This window comes from Stegostoma tigrinum, chromosome 28, assembly GCF_030684315.1.
Source record: "Stegostoma tigrinum isolate sSteTig4 chromosome 28, sSteTig4.hap1, whole genome shotgun sequence".
NCBI classification, from domain to species: Eukaryota; Metazoa; Chordata; class Chondrichthyes; order Orectolobiformes; family Stegostomatidae; genus Stegostoma; species Stegostoma tigrinum.
The window spans coordinates 43,232,585-43,250,828 of NC_081381.1; the positions used below are offsets into that span (position 1 = coordinate 43,232,585).

Sequence of the window (18,244 nt, forward strand, 5' to 3'; positions counted from 1 at the left end):
CCTGGTATCTCCAGGAATTGAAGATTAACACTTTGCATACTGTTGAAAGCAACCCAAGGGTTAAGACATAGGCCTGTTGAAAGATAATTTGGCTGTCATATTGTTGCAAGCCAGTCTTTTTATGGCCTCTGAATATTATTGCCATTTTAAAGGAATTACTTTATTTTCACACAACTGATATCCTGCCATTCAAACCTTATTTAGAGACTTTGTTTCTTTTATTGTCCCTTTGGCTTTGAACCACAAAATCTTTTGTCAATTTAATTTCTGCTACCCGCCACCCAATTGCAAATGCAGAACTGAAAAACTTCTCTTTTGTTCTGCCAATCCTCACTCTTTTCACTTAATCAAAATTTATTATATTTTAACTTGACTCAGTAGGGACAAACTATCAGCTCTGTTTCTTTCTCCCTTTTTATTATTCACCTCATTAGGAAAATGAAGAGTAACAGAATCATTTGAACCTGCGGGTGGTGGCCACTGTACTTTTTGTGAGCAAGCGCAGGCCCAAACAAGAGTCCCATGTTCAGTGTAATGAACCATAGTAAATGGCAGAACCAGCAAATTTCCCTGGTGATGGCTGAAGAGTTAGAACCTTGAACGCCAATTGCTCAAGGTACGGATGAAAGGTGATCCTCTAGCAAGAAGGCAATGGGAAATTAGCTCAGCTGATCTTTCCCTATAATGTATTGTTCTTTGAAATTGAAAATTGGAGACTTAAATGAGCAATGGAAGATGAAAGCACAAGGCTGAAAGTAATCACTACTGCACATTAGGAAATTGACCTATTAGCAGAAGTCAGAGGACAGGGATAATGAGCAGGCACTAATTTGCAGCATGGATTTGGGTTTGGAGTATCAACGATTCAGTGTACACAATAATGGCCAAGGTGATGGAATAGAAAGTCAGGAAAGATAGATAGTACTGTAAACAGGGCAGGTGGAAGGATAAAATTATAATATAATATTAATTGATTACATGAACAGGCAACTGGAAAATGGATTTCAATGTAAGAAATAAGATTATCTAACGATGGCATTAAAAAGGAATTTAAAAGGGTAAAAAGCTTGAAACAGTGAAGGTTCAAAGAAACTTGGGATGCATGAACATAGATAATTAAAATGTCATCAATAGTTTCAGAAGGTTATCAAAAAATAATGTAATTCTGGCCCTTACATCTCGAGAGTTACAATACACAGGGGATATAAGGTCTGTTTCTGCTATACAACATTCCAGTCATTCTATACCTGCAGTACTCTGAGCATTTCTGGGTACCACACCTTAGGAAAGATATATTAGCCTGGCAGGAAGTGCAGTGTAGATTTATTAAGTAATAACTGGGCTCCAAGGGTTAACTTACAAAGAGAGTTTACAGAAACTCACACTGTATTCTTTGAAAATCATAAGGTATGGGGTGACTTGATTAATTTTTAAAAGCTATTAAGTGAAGATAGGCAGAGTCTATTTTAGCTGATTGTAGAGTCTATGGCAAAGGGAGATAGTCGAAAAACAAAGCCAGAACTTTTACAAAAGCAATTAGGAAACCGATGTATCAGCAATATCAGGTAAAATCTAGAAATCTAATTTCTTCTGTAAATGGCAATGGGTCGATGTTTCATTTGTTAATGATAAGTATGAGATGAATAGATTTTTTTTTCCCCCCACCAGAGGTACCGGGGATATGAGCAAAGGCACTTCAGTGGGAGTCTGGGTTTCAGATAACTATAATTTCACGGAACAGTGGCTCATGGTGGACCAGGCTTAACAGGTTAATTGGCTTACTCCATTTCCAATGTTCATATACATTTGCTTTAACCCCTGGGGACCTGCATTTCAGTACTAGAGATAAAACCGAGCAAAAGTTCCAAACAATTTTAGTTCCTTGCTACAATTTTGTAAAGACAAACAATTGCCTTGATAAAGGAATCAGGTTTATTGGAAATAGTGAGAACAGGAAGAAGAGTAAGAAACATTGCTGTAAAAAAAATGACAAACAGGAATTGAAGGCCACTAAACGCAAAGATAAAGGGTAACGAATACAAAAACAAATAAGAGAAAAGGACAGAGGGATTAACATTTATAAGAAAGAAAATGCTATTTGCTTTAATCTATTTTGGTTTTGGAAGAAATTCTGGGAATTGAAACTTATGAATTTTATCAGAAAAAATTCAGAAATAAATCACTGCAAATAAAAAAAAAAAATCAATATTCAATCATCTGTGGCTTTTGCATAACTGACCTATTGAACACATCTCCAAGTGAATGGTGAATATGGAATGTGAACGTGATGAATCTTTGTTCATGAGGGTGTATCCCACAGCTCGATTGCCCCAGCCAATATCCATGATTTTCTCACACTCTGAGACACTGTGCACAGTGTGCATGGATAGGTCCTTCACATAAATGCCTTTCTCTGGGTGCTCCTTAAGCTATAATCAGAGGCATGAGACAAACAGGTTAGAAGCTTGAGGAATCATCGGCCTTGGACTCATCTATTAAGTTTCACCATTGTAAAGATTATTTACTGCGTCAAAGAATTCAAGACAGCTTTTACTTCTAATTTTGCAAGAAGAAATAGGAACTCAACTGTTAAATTTTCTCTATTGCTCTCCTAAAGGTGCCAACCTTTGCTGTGCAAAGATAAAGTACATGCATCTACATTGAGTGATAGTAAGAACTGCCAATGCTGGAGTCTGAGATAACACAGTGTGGAGCTGGAGAAACACAGCAGGCCAGGCAGCATCAGAGGAGCAGGAAAGCTGATGTTTCGGGTCATGACCCTTCAGAATGTTTTTTCTGAGGAATGGTCATGTCCCGAGTCGTCAGCTTTCCTGCTCCTCGGATGCTGCCTGGCCTGCTGTGTTCCTCCAGCTCCACATTGTGTTATGTATTTACATTGCTTTTAGTTCAGGTCATTCTGAGCCACTTCTCAGGGAAATAATTTGGTTGCACATGTAGTCGTTGTTGACTACCCCTTGATTTGAGGAGGATGTATATTCAGGATTCTGCTGTATGTCTTCAGGTGAAGTGTAGAAGTGTAGTAATGTGTGTCATTGGGAAACACAGAAATCAACTTACATGAAGTAAGACTCAACAAATAGCAGGAAAAATATGACCATATTATCTATTTTCTTGTTCAATGTCAACTGAAGTACAACTGCTGCCATGATAGTGATAATCAATACTTAAGGCAGAAATAGGAGCAAAATACTGCAAATACTGGAAATCTTAAATTTTAAAAAGCGCTGGAGAAACTCAGCAAGTTTGCTAGCATTTGTGGAGAGAAAGAGAGTTAACATTCTGAGCCTGTTAAGTCTCTTCAGAACTGAAAAGGTGGGTAAATTGTGTTATTCTATGCCGTAGACAGAGGGAGAGGAGCAACAAGTAGAACAGGTTGTAATGGTGTTCAGAGCTGAAGACAAAGGGGCTGCTAATGTAGTGAAGGTGAAGATGTGAAAAGGAGATAATTGAGTCCACTCTGATGCCAAAGTCAAAAAGATACAAACAAGACATATGTTTGTGTGATAACAAGGTGTGGAGCTTCAGAAATTTCAGACATTTTTCTGAAGGGTCTAGATCCAAACAGTCAGCTCTCCTGCTCCTCTGATGCTGCTGGGCCTGCTGTGTTCATCCAGCTCTACACCTTGTTATCTCAGATTCGCCAGCATTGGCAGTTCTACCATGTGGGTGGGTGTGGAGGGGTAGCGTGGGTAATGGCAGAGGAGTGGGAGAGAGCGAGTAATAGAAGGAGGAAATGTAAGAAACACAGGCAATATAGAGGTCATGCTCTATAGTTGTGAATTCAATACTAAGCCCTAATTGCTGTAAGGTGCCTTGGCAGGAAATGTGGTGTTGATCTAGCTTGCAAAGTGCGGAGCTGGATGAACACAGCAGGCCAAGCAGCATCTCGGAGCACAAAAGCTGCCATTTCGGGCCTAGACCCATCATCTGATAAAAGGGTCTAGGCCCGAAATGGCAGCTTTGGTGCTCCTGAGATGCTGCTTGGCCTGCTGTGTTCATCCAGCTTCACACTTTGTTACCTTGGATTCTCCAGCATCTGCAGTTCCCATTATCATTGATCTAGCTTGCGTCGTGCTCTGTTGGAACAACGTAGCAAGCCTGGAATGGAAATGTTTGCACAGAAGCACAGTATTGTATTGTTTTGGCAAGCAAATGGAAGTTCAGGGTCATTCCTGCAAGAGCAATGCTGTTCCATAAAGTGGTCATTCATTCTGTGTTTGCTCTCCCTAATGTAAGAAATCTGCATTGTGAGCAGCAAATGCAGTAGACGACATTGAAAGAAGTATAACACTGCTTCGCCTGGAAGGTGTGTTTGAGGCCTTGAGCAATAAAGAGGGAGGTGTGAATGTACAGTGTTAGAAATGATGGAGAAATGGATCAGCGTGTCGTGGAAGGAATGATCCCTGCAGAATGTGACAGTAGAGGGGAGGGGAAGTTGAGTTTTGCTGGTGGTATCTTGCAGATACAGACAGAAATGGCTTTGAGTGGTCCCTTGATAGAGAGTAGACAAACAGGAGGCTGGACAACCCAGACAGCATCTGGAGGATAAGAAGCCAACATTTCGGATATTACCATTCTTCAAGACTGGTTATGGGGGTGGGGGGAGTTGCAGATAAAAGATGAGAGGAGAAGGGTAGCAGATGGTGGTGATAGGTGCACACCAGTAGTAAGTAATGGTCGAGGGGAGAATTGAATCCAGTTGGTGGCTGGAATGGCTGGGAGGAGGTGGTAGGTGGAATGGAAAAGAAGAGGTTGGGCTGGTAAATGGAGCCAGGGAATGAGTGGGAAGGTTGTTTAAAATTAGAGAACTTAACATTAAGTCCTTCGGGCTGTAGGGTACCCAGGCAGAAGATAAGGTATTGTTCCTGAAGTTTACAATCTGATTCACTATGACACTGGAGGAGGCTGAGGATGTACATGTTGAGGGGGGACTGGAGGGGAAGTGGGTTGGGGGAGGTGCGTAGAGTTGAAATGGGCAGGGACCAGGTGGTGAGGCTGGCTGTTTCAGTCCAGACAAAGATGCTGGGTGAAACAGTCACCTGGTCTACGTTTGATCACACTGTTGTACACAAAAGACCACAGTAGGAGTATTGGATGGACTAGACTAGGTTGGAGGAGATGCAGGTGAAACTCTGTCACATCTGGAAGGACTGTTTAGGGCTCTGGAAGGAGATGAGGGAAGTGGTGTGCAGGCAAGTGCTGCATCTTTTACGGTTACAGGAGAAGTACTTGGGGGGGGGGTTGGAGAGGTTGGTGGGGATGTGGTACAAACTGAGGAGTGGCGAAGGGAGTGGTTCTTGCAGAAGCCAGAGAGAGGTAGGAGTTGACGATGTTCTGTGTGGCGGGGTCTAACTGGAGTTGGCAGAAATGTTTCAGGTTGATACGTTGGATGCAGAGGCTGGTGGGGTGGTAAGTGAGGACAAAGGGAACACTATCTTTGTGTTTGGATAGGGGTGCCATTTAGAGCTGAGAAGCAGAGAATGGAGGAGGCACTGTGCAGGGCTGTCTGGATGATGGTGTGTTTGGGGAATAATGTTGTTTGAAACAGGAGGACATCCGGGATGCTTGGGAGTGGAATGGATCCTCATCAGAACACATGTGATAGAGACAAAGGAATTTGGAAAACGGGATGGATATTCTTTCAGGATACAGGGCGGGAGGAGGCGTAGTCCAGGTAGCTATGGAAGTCTGTGGGTTTATAGTAAATGCTAGTCCATAAACTGTCAGAAATAGAAACGGACACCCCACTCCCTTCCAACATGTCCATCCTCGACCTCCTCCAGTGTCACAGTAAATCAGATCACAAATTTGACAAACAACACCTTATCTTCGGTGCGGACACCCTACACAGCAGAGGACTTAACATTGAGTTCTCTAATTTCAAATAATCTTCCCACCCATACCCAGGCTCCCTTTCCACTAGTTGTAACTACTACCAATGTGCACCTATCACCACCATCTGCTACGTTTCCACCCGAGCTTCTTTATCTGCAGCTGCCCCTAACCCTATATACAGTCCTGAAGAAGAGCAATACCCAAAATGTTGACTTCTCCTCCAGAGTCTGCTTGGCTTGCTGTGTTTTTCCAGCCTCCTGTTTGTCTACCTTGGATTCCAGCATTTGCAGTTTTTTGTCTCTAACTTTAGATATGGAGACTGGTAAAGTGGAAAGTGAAACCCAGGTTTATCATTCTTTCCTGACCAAGGTTGATAGGTCCAAGATAGTTCATTTAAAACATACACAGTTAGGGTCCAAAAATTTGCTGACAAAAATGCTACAAGTTTATTAAAATTAGAATATACATATACAAACATATGAATTAGAAGCACGCATAGGGCACTCTGCCTATATTGGTGAGAGTTTTTATGGCTGACATCAAGCACTGGAGGTAGCAAAATGTGGAGAAATGCTGCTATTGTGTATCTGCAGGTGTCGACAGAAGGCCCTTCACACTAGTGGGAAGAAGTCACAGTGGAGGTCGGTGCCAGCAGTGTTGTTCCAAGAACAAAAGAAAGAAGTTTAACAATCTGACATAAGATAACAAAGTGTGAAGCTGGATGAACACAGCAGGCCAAGCAGCATCCCAGGAGCAGAAAAGCTGATGCTTCGGGCCTAGACCCTTCATCAGAGACGGGGATGGGGATAGGGTTCTGGAATAAATAGGGAGAGAGGGGGTCCGAGGAGGTAGGGAGGGGATAGGTCAGTCCAGGGAAGATGGACAGATCAAGGAGGCGGGATGAGGTGGTAGGTAGGAAATGGAGGTGCGGCTTGAGGTGGGAGGAAGGGATGGGTGAGAGGAAGAACAGGTTAGGAAAGCGGAGACAGGCTGGGCTGGGTTTGGGATGCAGTGGGGGGAGGGGACGAGCTGGGCTGGTTTTGGGATGCAGTGGGGGGAGGGGAGATTTTGAAGCTTGTGAAGTCCACATTGATACCATTGGGCTGCAGGATTCCTAAGCGGAATATGAGTTGCTGTTCCTGCAACCTTCGGGTGGCATCATTGTGGCACTGCAGGAGGCCCATGATGGACATGTCGTCCGAGGAATGGGAGGGGAGTTAAAATGGTTTGCGACTGGGAGGTGCAGTTGTTTGTTGCGAACCAAGCGGAGGTGTTCTGCAAAGCAGTCCCCAAGCCTCCGCTTGGTTTCCCCAATGCGGAGGAAACCACACCAGGTGCAATGGATATAATATACCACATTGGCAGATGTGCAGGTGAACATCTGCTTGATAATGGAAGGTCATCTTGGAGCCTGGGATGGGGGTGAGGGAGGTGGTGTGGGGGCAAGTGTAGCACTTCCTGCGGTTGCAGGGGAAGGTGCCGGGTGTGGTGGGGTTGGAGGGCAGTGTGGAGCAGACAAGGGAGTCGCGGAGAGAGTGGTCTCTCTGGAAGGCAGACAAGGGTGGGGATGGAAAAATAGCTTGGGTGGTGGGGTCGGATTGTAGATGGCAGAAGTGTTGGAGGATGATACATTGTATCCGGAAGTTGGTGGGGTGGTATGCGAATACGAGGGGGATCCTCTGGGGGAGGTTGTGGCGGGGGCCGGGTGTGAGGGACGTGTTGCGGGAAATGCGGTCAAGGGCGTTCTCGACCACTGCGGGGGGAAAGTTGCGGTCCTTGAAGAACGTGGACATCTGGGATGTGCAGGAGTAGAATGCATCATCCTGGGAGCAGATGCGGCGGAGGCGGAGGCGGAGGAATTGGGAATAGGGGATGGAATTTTTGCAGGAGGGTGGGTGGGAGGAGGTGTATTCTAGCTGTAGGAGTCTGTGGGCTTGAAATGGACATCAGTTTCTAGCTGGTTACCTGAGATGGAGACTGAGAGGTCCAGGAAGGTGAGGGATGTGTTGGAGATGGCCCAGGTGAACTTGAGGTTGGGGTGGAAGGTGTTGGTGAAGTGGATGAACTGTTCGAGCTCCTCTGGGGAGGAAGAGGCAGCGCCGATAAAGTCATCAATGTAACAGAGGAAGAGGTGGGATTTGGGGCCTGTGTAGGTGCAGAAGTGGGATTGTTCCATGTAACCTACAAAGAGGCAGGCATAGCTTGGGCCCATGCGGGTACCCATGGCCACCCTCTAATAATCTGACATAAACGGGTTCAACATTCAAATGTCATATCCTACCCACTGCACCAGTAGTCTCATCCACTGCATTTCTGTCATCTGCTGATCAACAATCCATCAATTATTATTCAACCCGTCAATTCCTATGCTTTACTCCACACTCGCATACTTAGCATTTTTAAAAGCCTCACATTGAACAATTCAAATACACATTTGGTTCACAAAAATGACCCTAAGCTTCCACACCACCGAGTTCCCTAGCCAACATTGCTGTCTTGGGCTTGCCTGCAGTGTTCCAGCAAGGCTCAGCGCAAGTTGGAAGAACAACATCTCATTTTCCACTTGGGGATCCTTCAGGGCTCAATATTGAGTTCAATAATTTTATGGCCTAAGCACTTTTTTCCATGTCCTTTACCCAAACCCACACCTCAGGCCTTCTCATCACATGGGCTGCTTCCATCACAGCCTGCTTATTCCTCCATGTTGAGCAATAGTTACCAACATCTCAGGGCATGCTTCATAGACAATGACTGCATGCAACTGCACCCCCCTCCACCAGGGCCTCAAGGTGCCCATCAAAGTGAGCTGCCAATTTCCTTCTGCCTGACATATCTCAGGCAAATGACAAGAACTGTGAAGGCAGCTGCAGACTATCAGCACTTGATTTTGAAGATGGCACTGGTGCCAGGGATCCCAAGAGGATCTGGCAGTGGTGAGCACTTCTGCCTGTAGCTAGTGGGAGAATATGATGAGTGGGGCACTATAGGAGAGTGGTAATGAGATGAGTTTAGGACAACAGCTTCAGAAGATGTACTAAGCTTTGTGGAGAGAAACCTTAAGTGAAACTCACCAAAAATGATCCAACCCATTTCTGTTAAGATTACATAACTAAAAGTTCATAAGATTTATTCTATGCATATTCACAAGAGGCTGCCAAAGCACATTTAACAAAAGAAAATCAAACTTTAAATTGCACAAAAGAAGCAGAAAAAAAAATTTACACTATATAACGATTTGACGATACGTAGATGCATTGCATTGTGGACAGTGCAGAAGGCTGTTCTAGGTTGCAAAGGGACAATGATAAGATGCAGAGCTGGGCTCAGAAGTGGCAGATGGAGTTTAAATCTGAAAAGTGTGAGGTGATTCATTTTGGAAGGACAAAATTGAAAGCAGAATACAGGGTTGCCAGAAAGATTCTTGGCAGTGCGGAGGAGCAGAGGGATCTTGGGGTTCATGTCCACAGTTCCCTGAAAGCAGCCACCCAGGTGGATAGAATTGTTAAGAAGGCGTATGGTGTGTTAGCTTTCATTAATAGAGGGGTTGAATTCAAGAGCTGTGAAGGGTATGCTCCAGCTATACAAAAACCTGGTTCAGCCACATGTGGACTATTACGTCCAGTTCTGGTTGCTTCATTATAGGAAAGCTGTGGAAGTGTTGGAAAAGGTGGGGAAGAGATTTACCAGGATGCTGATTGGTACCTTAAGGTCCTGGTGGAGGGGGGTGCAGTTGCCTGGAATGGAGGGAAGGTCTTAAGAGGAAATGCTGAGAGAGCTTGAGCTTTTTTCTTTAGGATGAAGAATGAAGAGGGGTGACTTGATAGAGGTGTATAAAATGATCAGAGGTAGTAGACAGCCACAGACGTTTCTCTAGGGTGGAGGTAGCTATTACAAGGGACATAGTTTTAAAGTGAGCGGTGGTGATGTCAGAGGTAGGTTCTTTATTCAGAGAGTAGTCGGGGCGTAGAATGCATTGCCAGAGAGGGTAGTGGAGTTGGCCTCATTAAAGGGCATTTGAGCAGTTATTAGATAGGCATATGGATGATAGTATAAAGGTAGGGGCGGAGGTTAGGTAGACCTTAGGATTAGGGTAAAAGTTCAGCACAACATCGTGGGCCAAAGGGCCTGTACTGTGCTGTGTTGTTCTGTGTTCTATAAGAACTGTTTGAAATAGTCTTACGACATATTTAAGAAATAAAGACTCAACCCTCAACAACTTACAAATAATCAAACTTCGGTGAAGGATTATCCTGTTTCAACTTTAAAGTCCCTTTGTCAATGGGCATGGCTGTTATTAGTTTCTTTTTAGCAAACTTCTGCATTTACTTGATGCTCTTTAGTCAATGTCTTTTCCTGAGACGCTTAAACAAATTGCTAACATTGTTTATCCAGCTCTACACCTTATCTAAGCTCAGTAGGCCAAGCAGCATCACAGGAGCTGGAAAGCTGACATTTTGGGCCTAGACCCTTCTTCAGAAAGATTTCTAAAGAAGTGTCTAGGCCCAAAACATCAGCTTTCCGGTTCATCTGATGCTGCCTGGCCTACTGTGTTTATCCAGCTCTACACCTTGTTATCTCGGATTCTCCAGCATCTGCAGTTCCTACTATCTCTGATAACTTATTTCTTAATTTGCTTGCTTATTTCTTAACATGGAGTTTTAAAACTCCTCTTCCACTGTCTTCTGCTTGGTTTCTTTTACTGGTATTAAGAATTTTCTTTCTCTTGTCTTGACTATTTTGGAATCAGAAACAAAAACAGAAATTGCTGGAGAAACTCAGCAGGTCTGGCAGCATCTGTGTTTTGGAGATGACTAAACTGTACTGCTGTTCACACCCTTTTCTTTCTAAATGGCTGGCTTCTCTCAAAAAGAAATCTGCACACTCATCTGACTTTTTGGATGGTGCTGTCTCTCTAAAAGGAAACATATTTCTCAGTGTTTCCCTGTGCCAGAGACCACCTTGTTCCGAGGCTACATTCCGATTTCTTTTCCTTTTTTATCTCCCATCTCTTTAAAAGCACTGATCTTCTACTACTTGTCTTCTAAAGTCCTGAACTATTCATGTCAAGAGATTTTTAAAAGTAGTACAAACAAATTTTTAGTCATATTGGCACACAACTCACAAAACTCAAAAATGAAACTAAAACTATGTTCATCCCTTCTTAACCTTTGCAATATACAAAGATAAGAGTACAAATTAAGTCATACATTATTCTATCCACCCTAGAACCCAAATTGCCAAACAACAATGATAATATTGACCTCTTAACACAGTGGAACACCACAGTGGAAACTTAGACTGTTGCCATCATGGCTCAAAAAACTCTTAAAAGTGACTTCTGGTATCACAGAGTCCCTATCAAGATCAAAATGTTTGCTGAGGCATTGCCCCAGAAAAACAACTGTTTCTGTTCCTAATGCCCCAGTGTCTTTGGTATTGCCCTCAGCTAGTCTGGTCAGGTCAAGGTAGAGCTGTTAGAAACTGGGTCCATACTAGGCTGTTGAGATTGAAGATCGGCTTGGAAGACAATCTCTTCAATGGAAGGTTGAATGTTTTCCATCTTTCACAATGCATCCATTGGACAAATATCTCATTGGAAAACAATGTGATGGCAGAGATAGAGGAAGTGAAGTTTATTTTTGGTATACCAGAAGGATGGTTAAGCATATTGGTATCACTAAAACAATCTAATCACAGATAACCTGGAAAGAAAGAGCTACCTTTCTCTTACCCCAAATGCTCCTGAGCTTCTCACCTGATTGGTGATAGAAAGGGCTGTATCTTCAAAATGCACAGATTGTGCAGCTGGTAGCATATTACCACAAATCCTGACACCCTATGAGCTGAGTAATACAGGGTTCATCTCTGCAGGCAAGGCAGGGAAACTTTGCTTCATGACACCAATATTCTGGCTTTATAATGTTTCCTTTTACTGGTTGGCCTGTTGCGCACAAGTGCATTGTTTTCCACCTGGAATTTTGAGCCATGTCTTAAGGAGATAATATTTGTTGCCCAGAGCCAGCTTTTGAGCTGCTATATAGGTGAAACAGAGGGTTGATGCAGAATGAAAGAACCATGACGGGTGCTCAACAATTGGCATTTATTTGCATGATGCACTAATTGTGGTCACGCATTTGAGGTTACAAGTAAAAGCTGTCAAGCCCAAATCAGGAACATGAAGCTAGAGAGAGTTTAAACAATAGCCTACATCATCTGGATACTGCAGCCTGGCAAATCCTTGCATGCCTCTGTTCATTTCTCACAAAGTCTGGCAATGAACTCAGTTACACAGTAATGCAACACAAACTCTCAGATGTGGTTCATGTCTGCAGCAGCAGCAGCAGCCTGAACAGAGCCTCAAACCCACAAAGGTCAATGCCATTGTTGTCTTGATCACCATAGGCAACAGTGTTTCTGCCCTGCTTTGAGGCTGTAGATGTTACTGCAACATTGCAGACTTTATCCACGATCTTTATTGTGAAGCTACGATATTTTGAGTATTGGTCCTTGTTGAACTGGAGGTCAGAACATTGTTTCCAGAAGACCATTAGTCTCCTGCCGAATTCCCTTTTCCACCCACCTCTTCATCATCCCCTCCTTGGACCCTATCATATTCCTCCTGGTTTTTCTTCATCACCCCCAAATCAAGTTTATTTCCAGAGGAAGTCCAATATCAGCTTACTCATATCTGGAAGCAATTTCCATCAGCTACATCAACTGACAAAAAAAAATCAAAAAAGCTAGGTCACTATTCTTCCAACAAAATCATACTTTAGCAACATATAGGAAAGCTCCAAAACCTTCACAACTGAACCAAAAGCCAGTAGGATTAATCCAGCAACTAACCTAGACTTCTTGATCCCTTCCATCTGTCTCAGTCAAGATCTTTTGTTTTCAAACATTGGCTAAACCATTAAGAGTCCTTTTCCTCTCTTCTTATGTCTGGAAGTGCTCTTACACAGCTGAACATTCTTTATTCCCATCATCAAATCATCTGTGGTTTTTTTTTCATCTTTTAACCACCACCATTTTTCCAATTGAATAATTAGCACGTAAAGCCCATAAAGGGCAATGCACACTATCAAATGTAATGGAGAGGTAGGGAGAGAGGGAAGAAGCCCCATCAAGGTCCTTTTAATTTTCTTTTTATTCTTTTCTCTTTTTACATCCAGAAGCACTCTGACACACACTGAATGATTAACTGTAAGAACATAATGAATAGAAACAGGAGTAGTAGGCCTTTTGGCCACTTGAGCCTGCTCTTCCATTCAGTTGGATCATGGCTGATCAGACATTCCTTGCGTTCACTTTCCTACCCTTTCCCCGTGACCCCTGATTCCCCTACTATCAAGAATCTATCTCAGCTTAAATACACACAAGGATTCTGCCCACACAGCTCTGAGGCAAAAAGAGTTCCAAAACTCATAACTCTCAGAAGAAATTCCTTATCTCAGTCTTAAATTGGCACTCATTTATTCTAAGACCACACCCTCTGATCCTACACTCTCACATCGGGGCAAATATCTTCTCAGCATTTATCTTGTCAAGCCCCTTAAGAATCCTGAAGTGTTCTCATTGAAACAATCTCATTCTTCTAAATCCTAATGATTGGACTCCCAATCTGTCTAGTCTTTGCACATAAGACAATCACTCCATCCCAGTGAATCTTCTCTGAGCTGCCTCCAATGAAATGAAACCTTTTCTTAAATTACGGGACTAAGACTGTTCACAGTACTTTAGATGTGGTCTCACCAGCACCTTGTACAGTTGCAGTAAGACTTCCCTACTCATATACTCCAACCTTCCATGAAATAAGGGTCAACACTCCATTAGCCTTCCAGATTACCTGCTGCACTTGTGCACTAGCTTTTTGTATTGCATGCACAACTATCCTCAAGCTTTCTGCAGTCTTTCTCCAGATAAATAATATTCTATTTTTTTGGTTCTCCCTTCCGAAGTGAACAACTTCACTTTTCCCACATTATACGCCATTTGTCAACTTTTTGTTCACTTGCTTATCCTATCAATATCTCTCCATAAAACTGTTTGCATTTCTCTCACCCAATTTAGTGTCATCTGAAAATTAGGCTACAGTATATTCACTTCTTTCGTCCAAGTCTTCAATATATATTGTAAACAGTTGCGGTCCCAGCACTGATGCCCATGGAACCCCACTGGTCAGGCATTGCCAACCTGAAAAAGAATCCCTTATTCCCACTTGTTGTTTTTTGCCCAGGAGCCAATTCTTTATCCAACTCAACATTGTGGGCTCTTCTCAAGTAACCTCGTGCGAGGTGCTTTGTTGAACGTCTTCTGGAAGTTCAAAAAACAATATATCTACTAGTTTTACCCTATCCACTCTGCTTGAAGCTTCCTCAAAAAAATTGTAGTAAGTCAGTCAGCCACAATTTCCCTTTCATGAAGCTATGCTGACTGTTTGATTAGATGATTTTCTAAATATTTTTATATTACTTCCTTAATAATTGATTCCAATACTTTTCCAACAATCACAGTTAGGCTAATTGGCCTATGGTGACCCACTTTATGCCCCCTTTCCTTTCTGAATTAGGGTGACACATTATCAGTTTTCCGATCCGCTAATACTTGTCTGGAATCCACCAATTTTTGGAAAATTACAACCAATTCAGCCACTATCTCTGTATCTACCATTTTTAGGATCTTACAATGCAAGCCATCAGGGCCAGAGGACTTCTGTTTTTATCCTCATTAGTTTGTGTAATGCTGCTTCTTTAGCGTTACTTAATTTCTCCTCTTTATTCTTTAGTATTAATGGGATATTCAAAGCATTTTCCACTTTAAAAAAATGCAAAATACAATTTAACTCCTCTGCCATTTCCTTCTTCCCCAAAAATTGTCTCCCTAGCTTCGTTTTCTAAGGGCCTATGTTTACTTTGACCTCTCTCTATCACTTCATATATTTAAAGAAGCTTTTGTCAGTTTTTATGTTCCTCACTAGTTTGTCATCATAGTTTATTCTCTGTCTTTATTACCTTTTTGGTCTAGCTTTGCTGGATTCTGAAGTTCTCTCAGGTCTTCAGGGCTATTACTGACTTTCTTATATGCTTTTTCTTTCAACTTAATACTGTCCTTAACTTCCTTGGTTAGTTTACCCTTCTTTTAACATCTTTCTTCCTTACAGGGATGTATTTTTGCTGAGAGTCATGGATTACCTCCCGCAATGTCTGCCACTGCTTCCATACCAATCCATCTGTACAGTTCACTTTAGCTAACTGTATCCTCATTTAATTGTAATTCCCTTTAAGTTACTTCTGGTCCAAAAATCTCACTGAAACTGTGTATTAAGTGCTATTACATTATGATCACTATTTCCAAGGGGATCTTTTAATTGCAGGTCATCTATTAATCCTGCCTCAATTATCCATTACCAGATCCAAGTTAGCTATCTCCCTGGTTGTGTTCATGACATATTGCTCTAGGAAATTATTCTTAATGCATTCTTTTAATTTGTTGTAATATGTTATTAACCCAACTGACATGTAAGTTAAAAAGTCACACAATTATTGCTCTTTTCTTTTTATATTCTCCTGTTGTTTACTGATTTCTAACCATTCCCATAGAGTGGCTACTGTTTGGAGGTCTGTACACCTGTCCTACCAATGCCTTCCCCCCCGCCCACTTGCTGTTTTCTCCTTATCACCAAATCACCTGTGGTATTCTTTCCATCTATTAAAGAACCACCAGTAAGTCCATCAAGATCCTTCATGTGCAGTAGAAGCATTATCATGGGCCAAATGGCCTGTTTCTTTGCTGTAAATTTTCACTTGTATCTAAAAACAACAAGTACCCTTTTCTAGTCTGAAAATAACTTGAAAGTAAACTGCCATTTGCAGTCTTTCCTGGAATTTTGCAAGTTAATTACAGCAATTCCTCTTTATCTCATAACAATATTATCTGAGTTCTACTTGCACAATTTTAAACAATTATTGGGATTCCCATGGTATGTCTCAGAAACTAAGCTTTCCTGTGCTGAATTGGCAACCACAGAGCCTAATTAAAGTGGAAACTGCACACGCAGGCACAGTAAAGAAGCTCCATTAACATCACACCCCAGAAATAAACAGAGCCAGGATTAATAAATAATAAGCAAGTTGAATTCACGTTATTGCTTTGTTCTCTGCGACACAGGCACTAGCTTGAACGTCTCGATGTGTTTTTTACATTTCAGATTGACAGTTCATGGCCTCCAGAACTGACAGCGAAGAATTTAAACATTTTGAAGGACAGTATTTTCCATTTTGTACACCAAAGACATACAAAGAATACTAAAGTAATATGTTGTGACATACTTAAGGGTTTCATGTATATCAACCAATTTAGGGCAGCACGGTGGTTCAGTGGTTAGCACTGCAGCCTCACAGCACCAGGGACCCGGGCTCGATTCTAGCCTCGGGCAATCGTCTGTGCAGAGTTTGCACATTCTCCCCATGTCTGTGTGGATTTCCTCTGGGTGCTCCGGTTTCCTCCCACAGTCCAAAGATGTGCAGGCTAGGTGGATCGGCCATGCTAAATTGCCCATAGTGTTCAGGGGTGTATCAGTTATAGGGGGATGGGTCTGGATGGGATGCTTCAAGGGGCAGTGTGGACTTGTTGGGCTGAAGGGCCTGTTTCCATACTGTAGGGAATCTAATCTAATTTCACGGTGACACACTGATAAAGGGGCAAGAGAGGTGCCTGCTCACACTATTGGTACAATCTTGAAGTAGCAGAGCAACCCTGTATGGGAATTCTTAGATCCTCATGAGGTTGAAAGGGAGAGAGAAAGAAATGTTAGGCTCCACAGGATTTAAAAGATGGGTTTTTGTATCTTGAGCAATGTGGTAAGTTCACAACAGAATTATCATCAGTCCGTAAGAAGCTCTTTGGAAATACTTTTCAAATGTTGCAGAGACACATGTGGTTGGACAGAAGTTTCAACCCCATCAAAATTGTACAGCAAACCTCACAGAATGAAAAGTTAATAGCTCTGACAGGGAACCCAAATTTCTACCTCACTGTCAAAACCACACCTATTTTTCACACAAGTTGAAGTACATGAAGAGCAGCAAGAAAACTAAATGGCAGGTAGCATAAGATGATTCAAAAAGACAGACAGACAACCAGGAGCTTCCCTAATTCAGTAAGGCAGCAATTCAAGAACTTTGTGTCCTGTTTCAATAAAATCAACAAACATCTTCTCAAGCAGTAAATTAAAACATTGGCCAGGCATGCTTCTGAACAGACTTCATTTGTACTAGGTACATAAATATCTACTGTAATTCATTTTTAGAACAGCACATTAGTATTTACAACAAATCATTCTTTCTGTTACTGGACATCTCCTGACTCTTTCTAAGTGCCGTTCTTAAGCTCACCTTAGTGTGACCTATGGTTATAAGTGCTCAGCTGTAAAATAGTGTGCTAAGTTATTTCAGATCAGGAAAGTTCTCTTCTCAGAGTCACTGGAGAACTCCTCCACAGGTTGTGTCATCACTGCAGGTGTGTAACTACCTGATACTTAAATCATGACATTTATAAATTGGGTATCTGGCAAAGGCTAATTGCCAAGTGTGCTTGAGTTTTGTTTATTCATTTGGAGGTGATGGTAATGTAGTAATAATGTCACAGGACTAGAAACCCAGAGACCCATATCCCAGGGTGGCTGGTGGAATTTAAATTCAATTAATAAATCTGGAATTGATAGCTTGCCTCAGTAATAATGGCCAGGAAACTACCATTAATTGTCATAAAGACCCATCTAATTACTAATACTGTGGTCTGGCCTACACATGACACCAGTTGCACAGCCTCTTAACCTCCTGCTAAAATGGCACTTTAAGGCACTTTAGTTCAAGGAGATTTAGGGGCTGGCATGAATCGATGGTCTTGTCAGTGATGCCCTCATCCAATTCATAATGTGAATGTCACTGACAAGTCCACCATTTAATGCTATCCATAACTTACTTTGGGAGGGTGGTGCTGAGGCCATCATAATACATTGCTGTCTGCATGGAGTAGGTCCTCCCATAGTGCCGAGAAGAACTTACAAGAATTGTTTAGCCAGTGATGATGAAAGAAGTATAGTATACTTCAAGATCAGGATGATATGGTTCATGTAGGATTTTTATGTGCCTGCTGCTCTTTCCTTCTTGAAGAGGTTGCAGGAGTCAGAATTGCTGCCAAAGAACCTATAGCAAAGTTTTCCCCTACTATCAAGAATGTATCTCAGCTTAAATATACACAGTCTGAGATGATTTATAGCTCAAGCTGTGGATCAGGTTGCAGACTTGCTCATAGAGCCAGTGTGTTTGATTGCAGACGTTTTGTTATTCAGCTAGGTAACGTCATCAGTGCGCCTCCGGTGAAGCAT

The 18,244-nt window shown here is 42.3% G+C and overlaps 1 protein-coding gene across 2 annotated transcripts in view; it reads right to left on the minus strand.

Annotated features, from left to right (window-relative positions):
* Nucleotides 1-18,244, minus strand: part of kif17 (kinesin family member 17) — a 90,548-nt gene that overhangs the window by 54,180 nt on the left and 18,124 nt on the right. For both annotated transcript variants that reach the window (XM_048561144.2, XM_059638052.1), the window contains exon 4: nucleotides 2,240-2,429. In XM_048561144.2, the coding sequence (XP_048417101.2) occupies nucleotides 2,240-2,429 (190 nt within the window). The remainder of the gene's footprint in view (nucleotides 1-2,239; nucleotides 2,430-18,244) is intronic.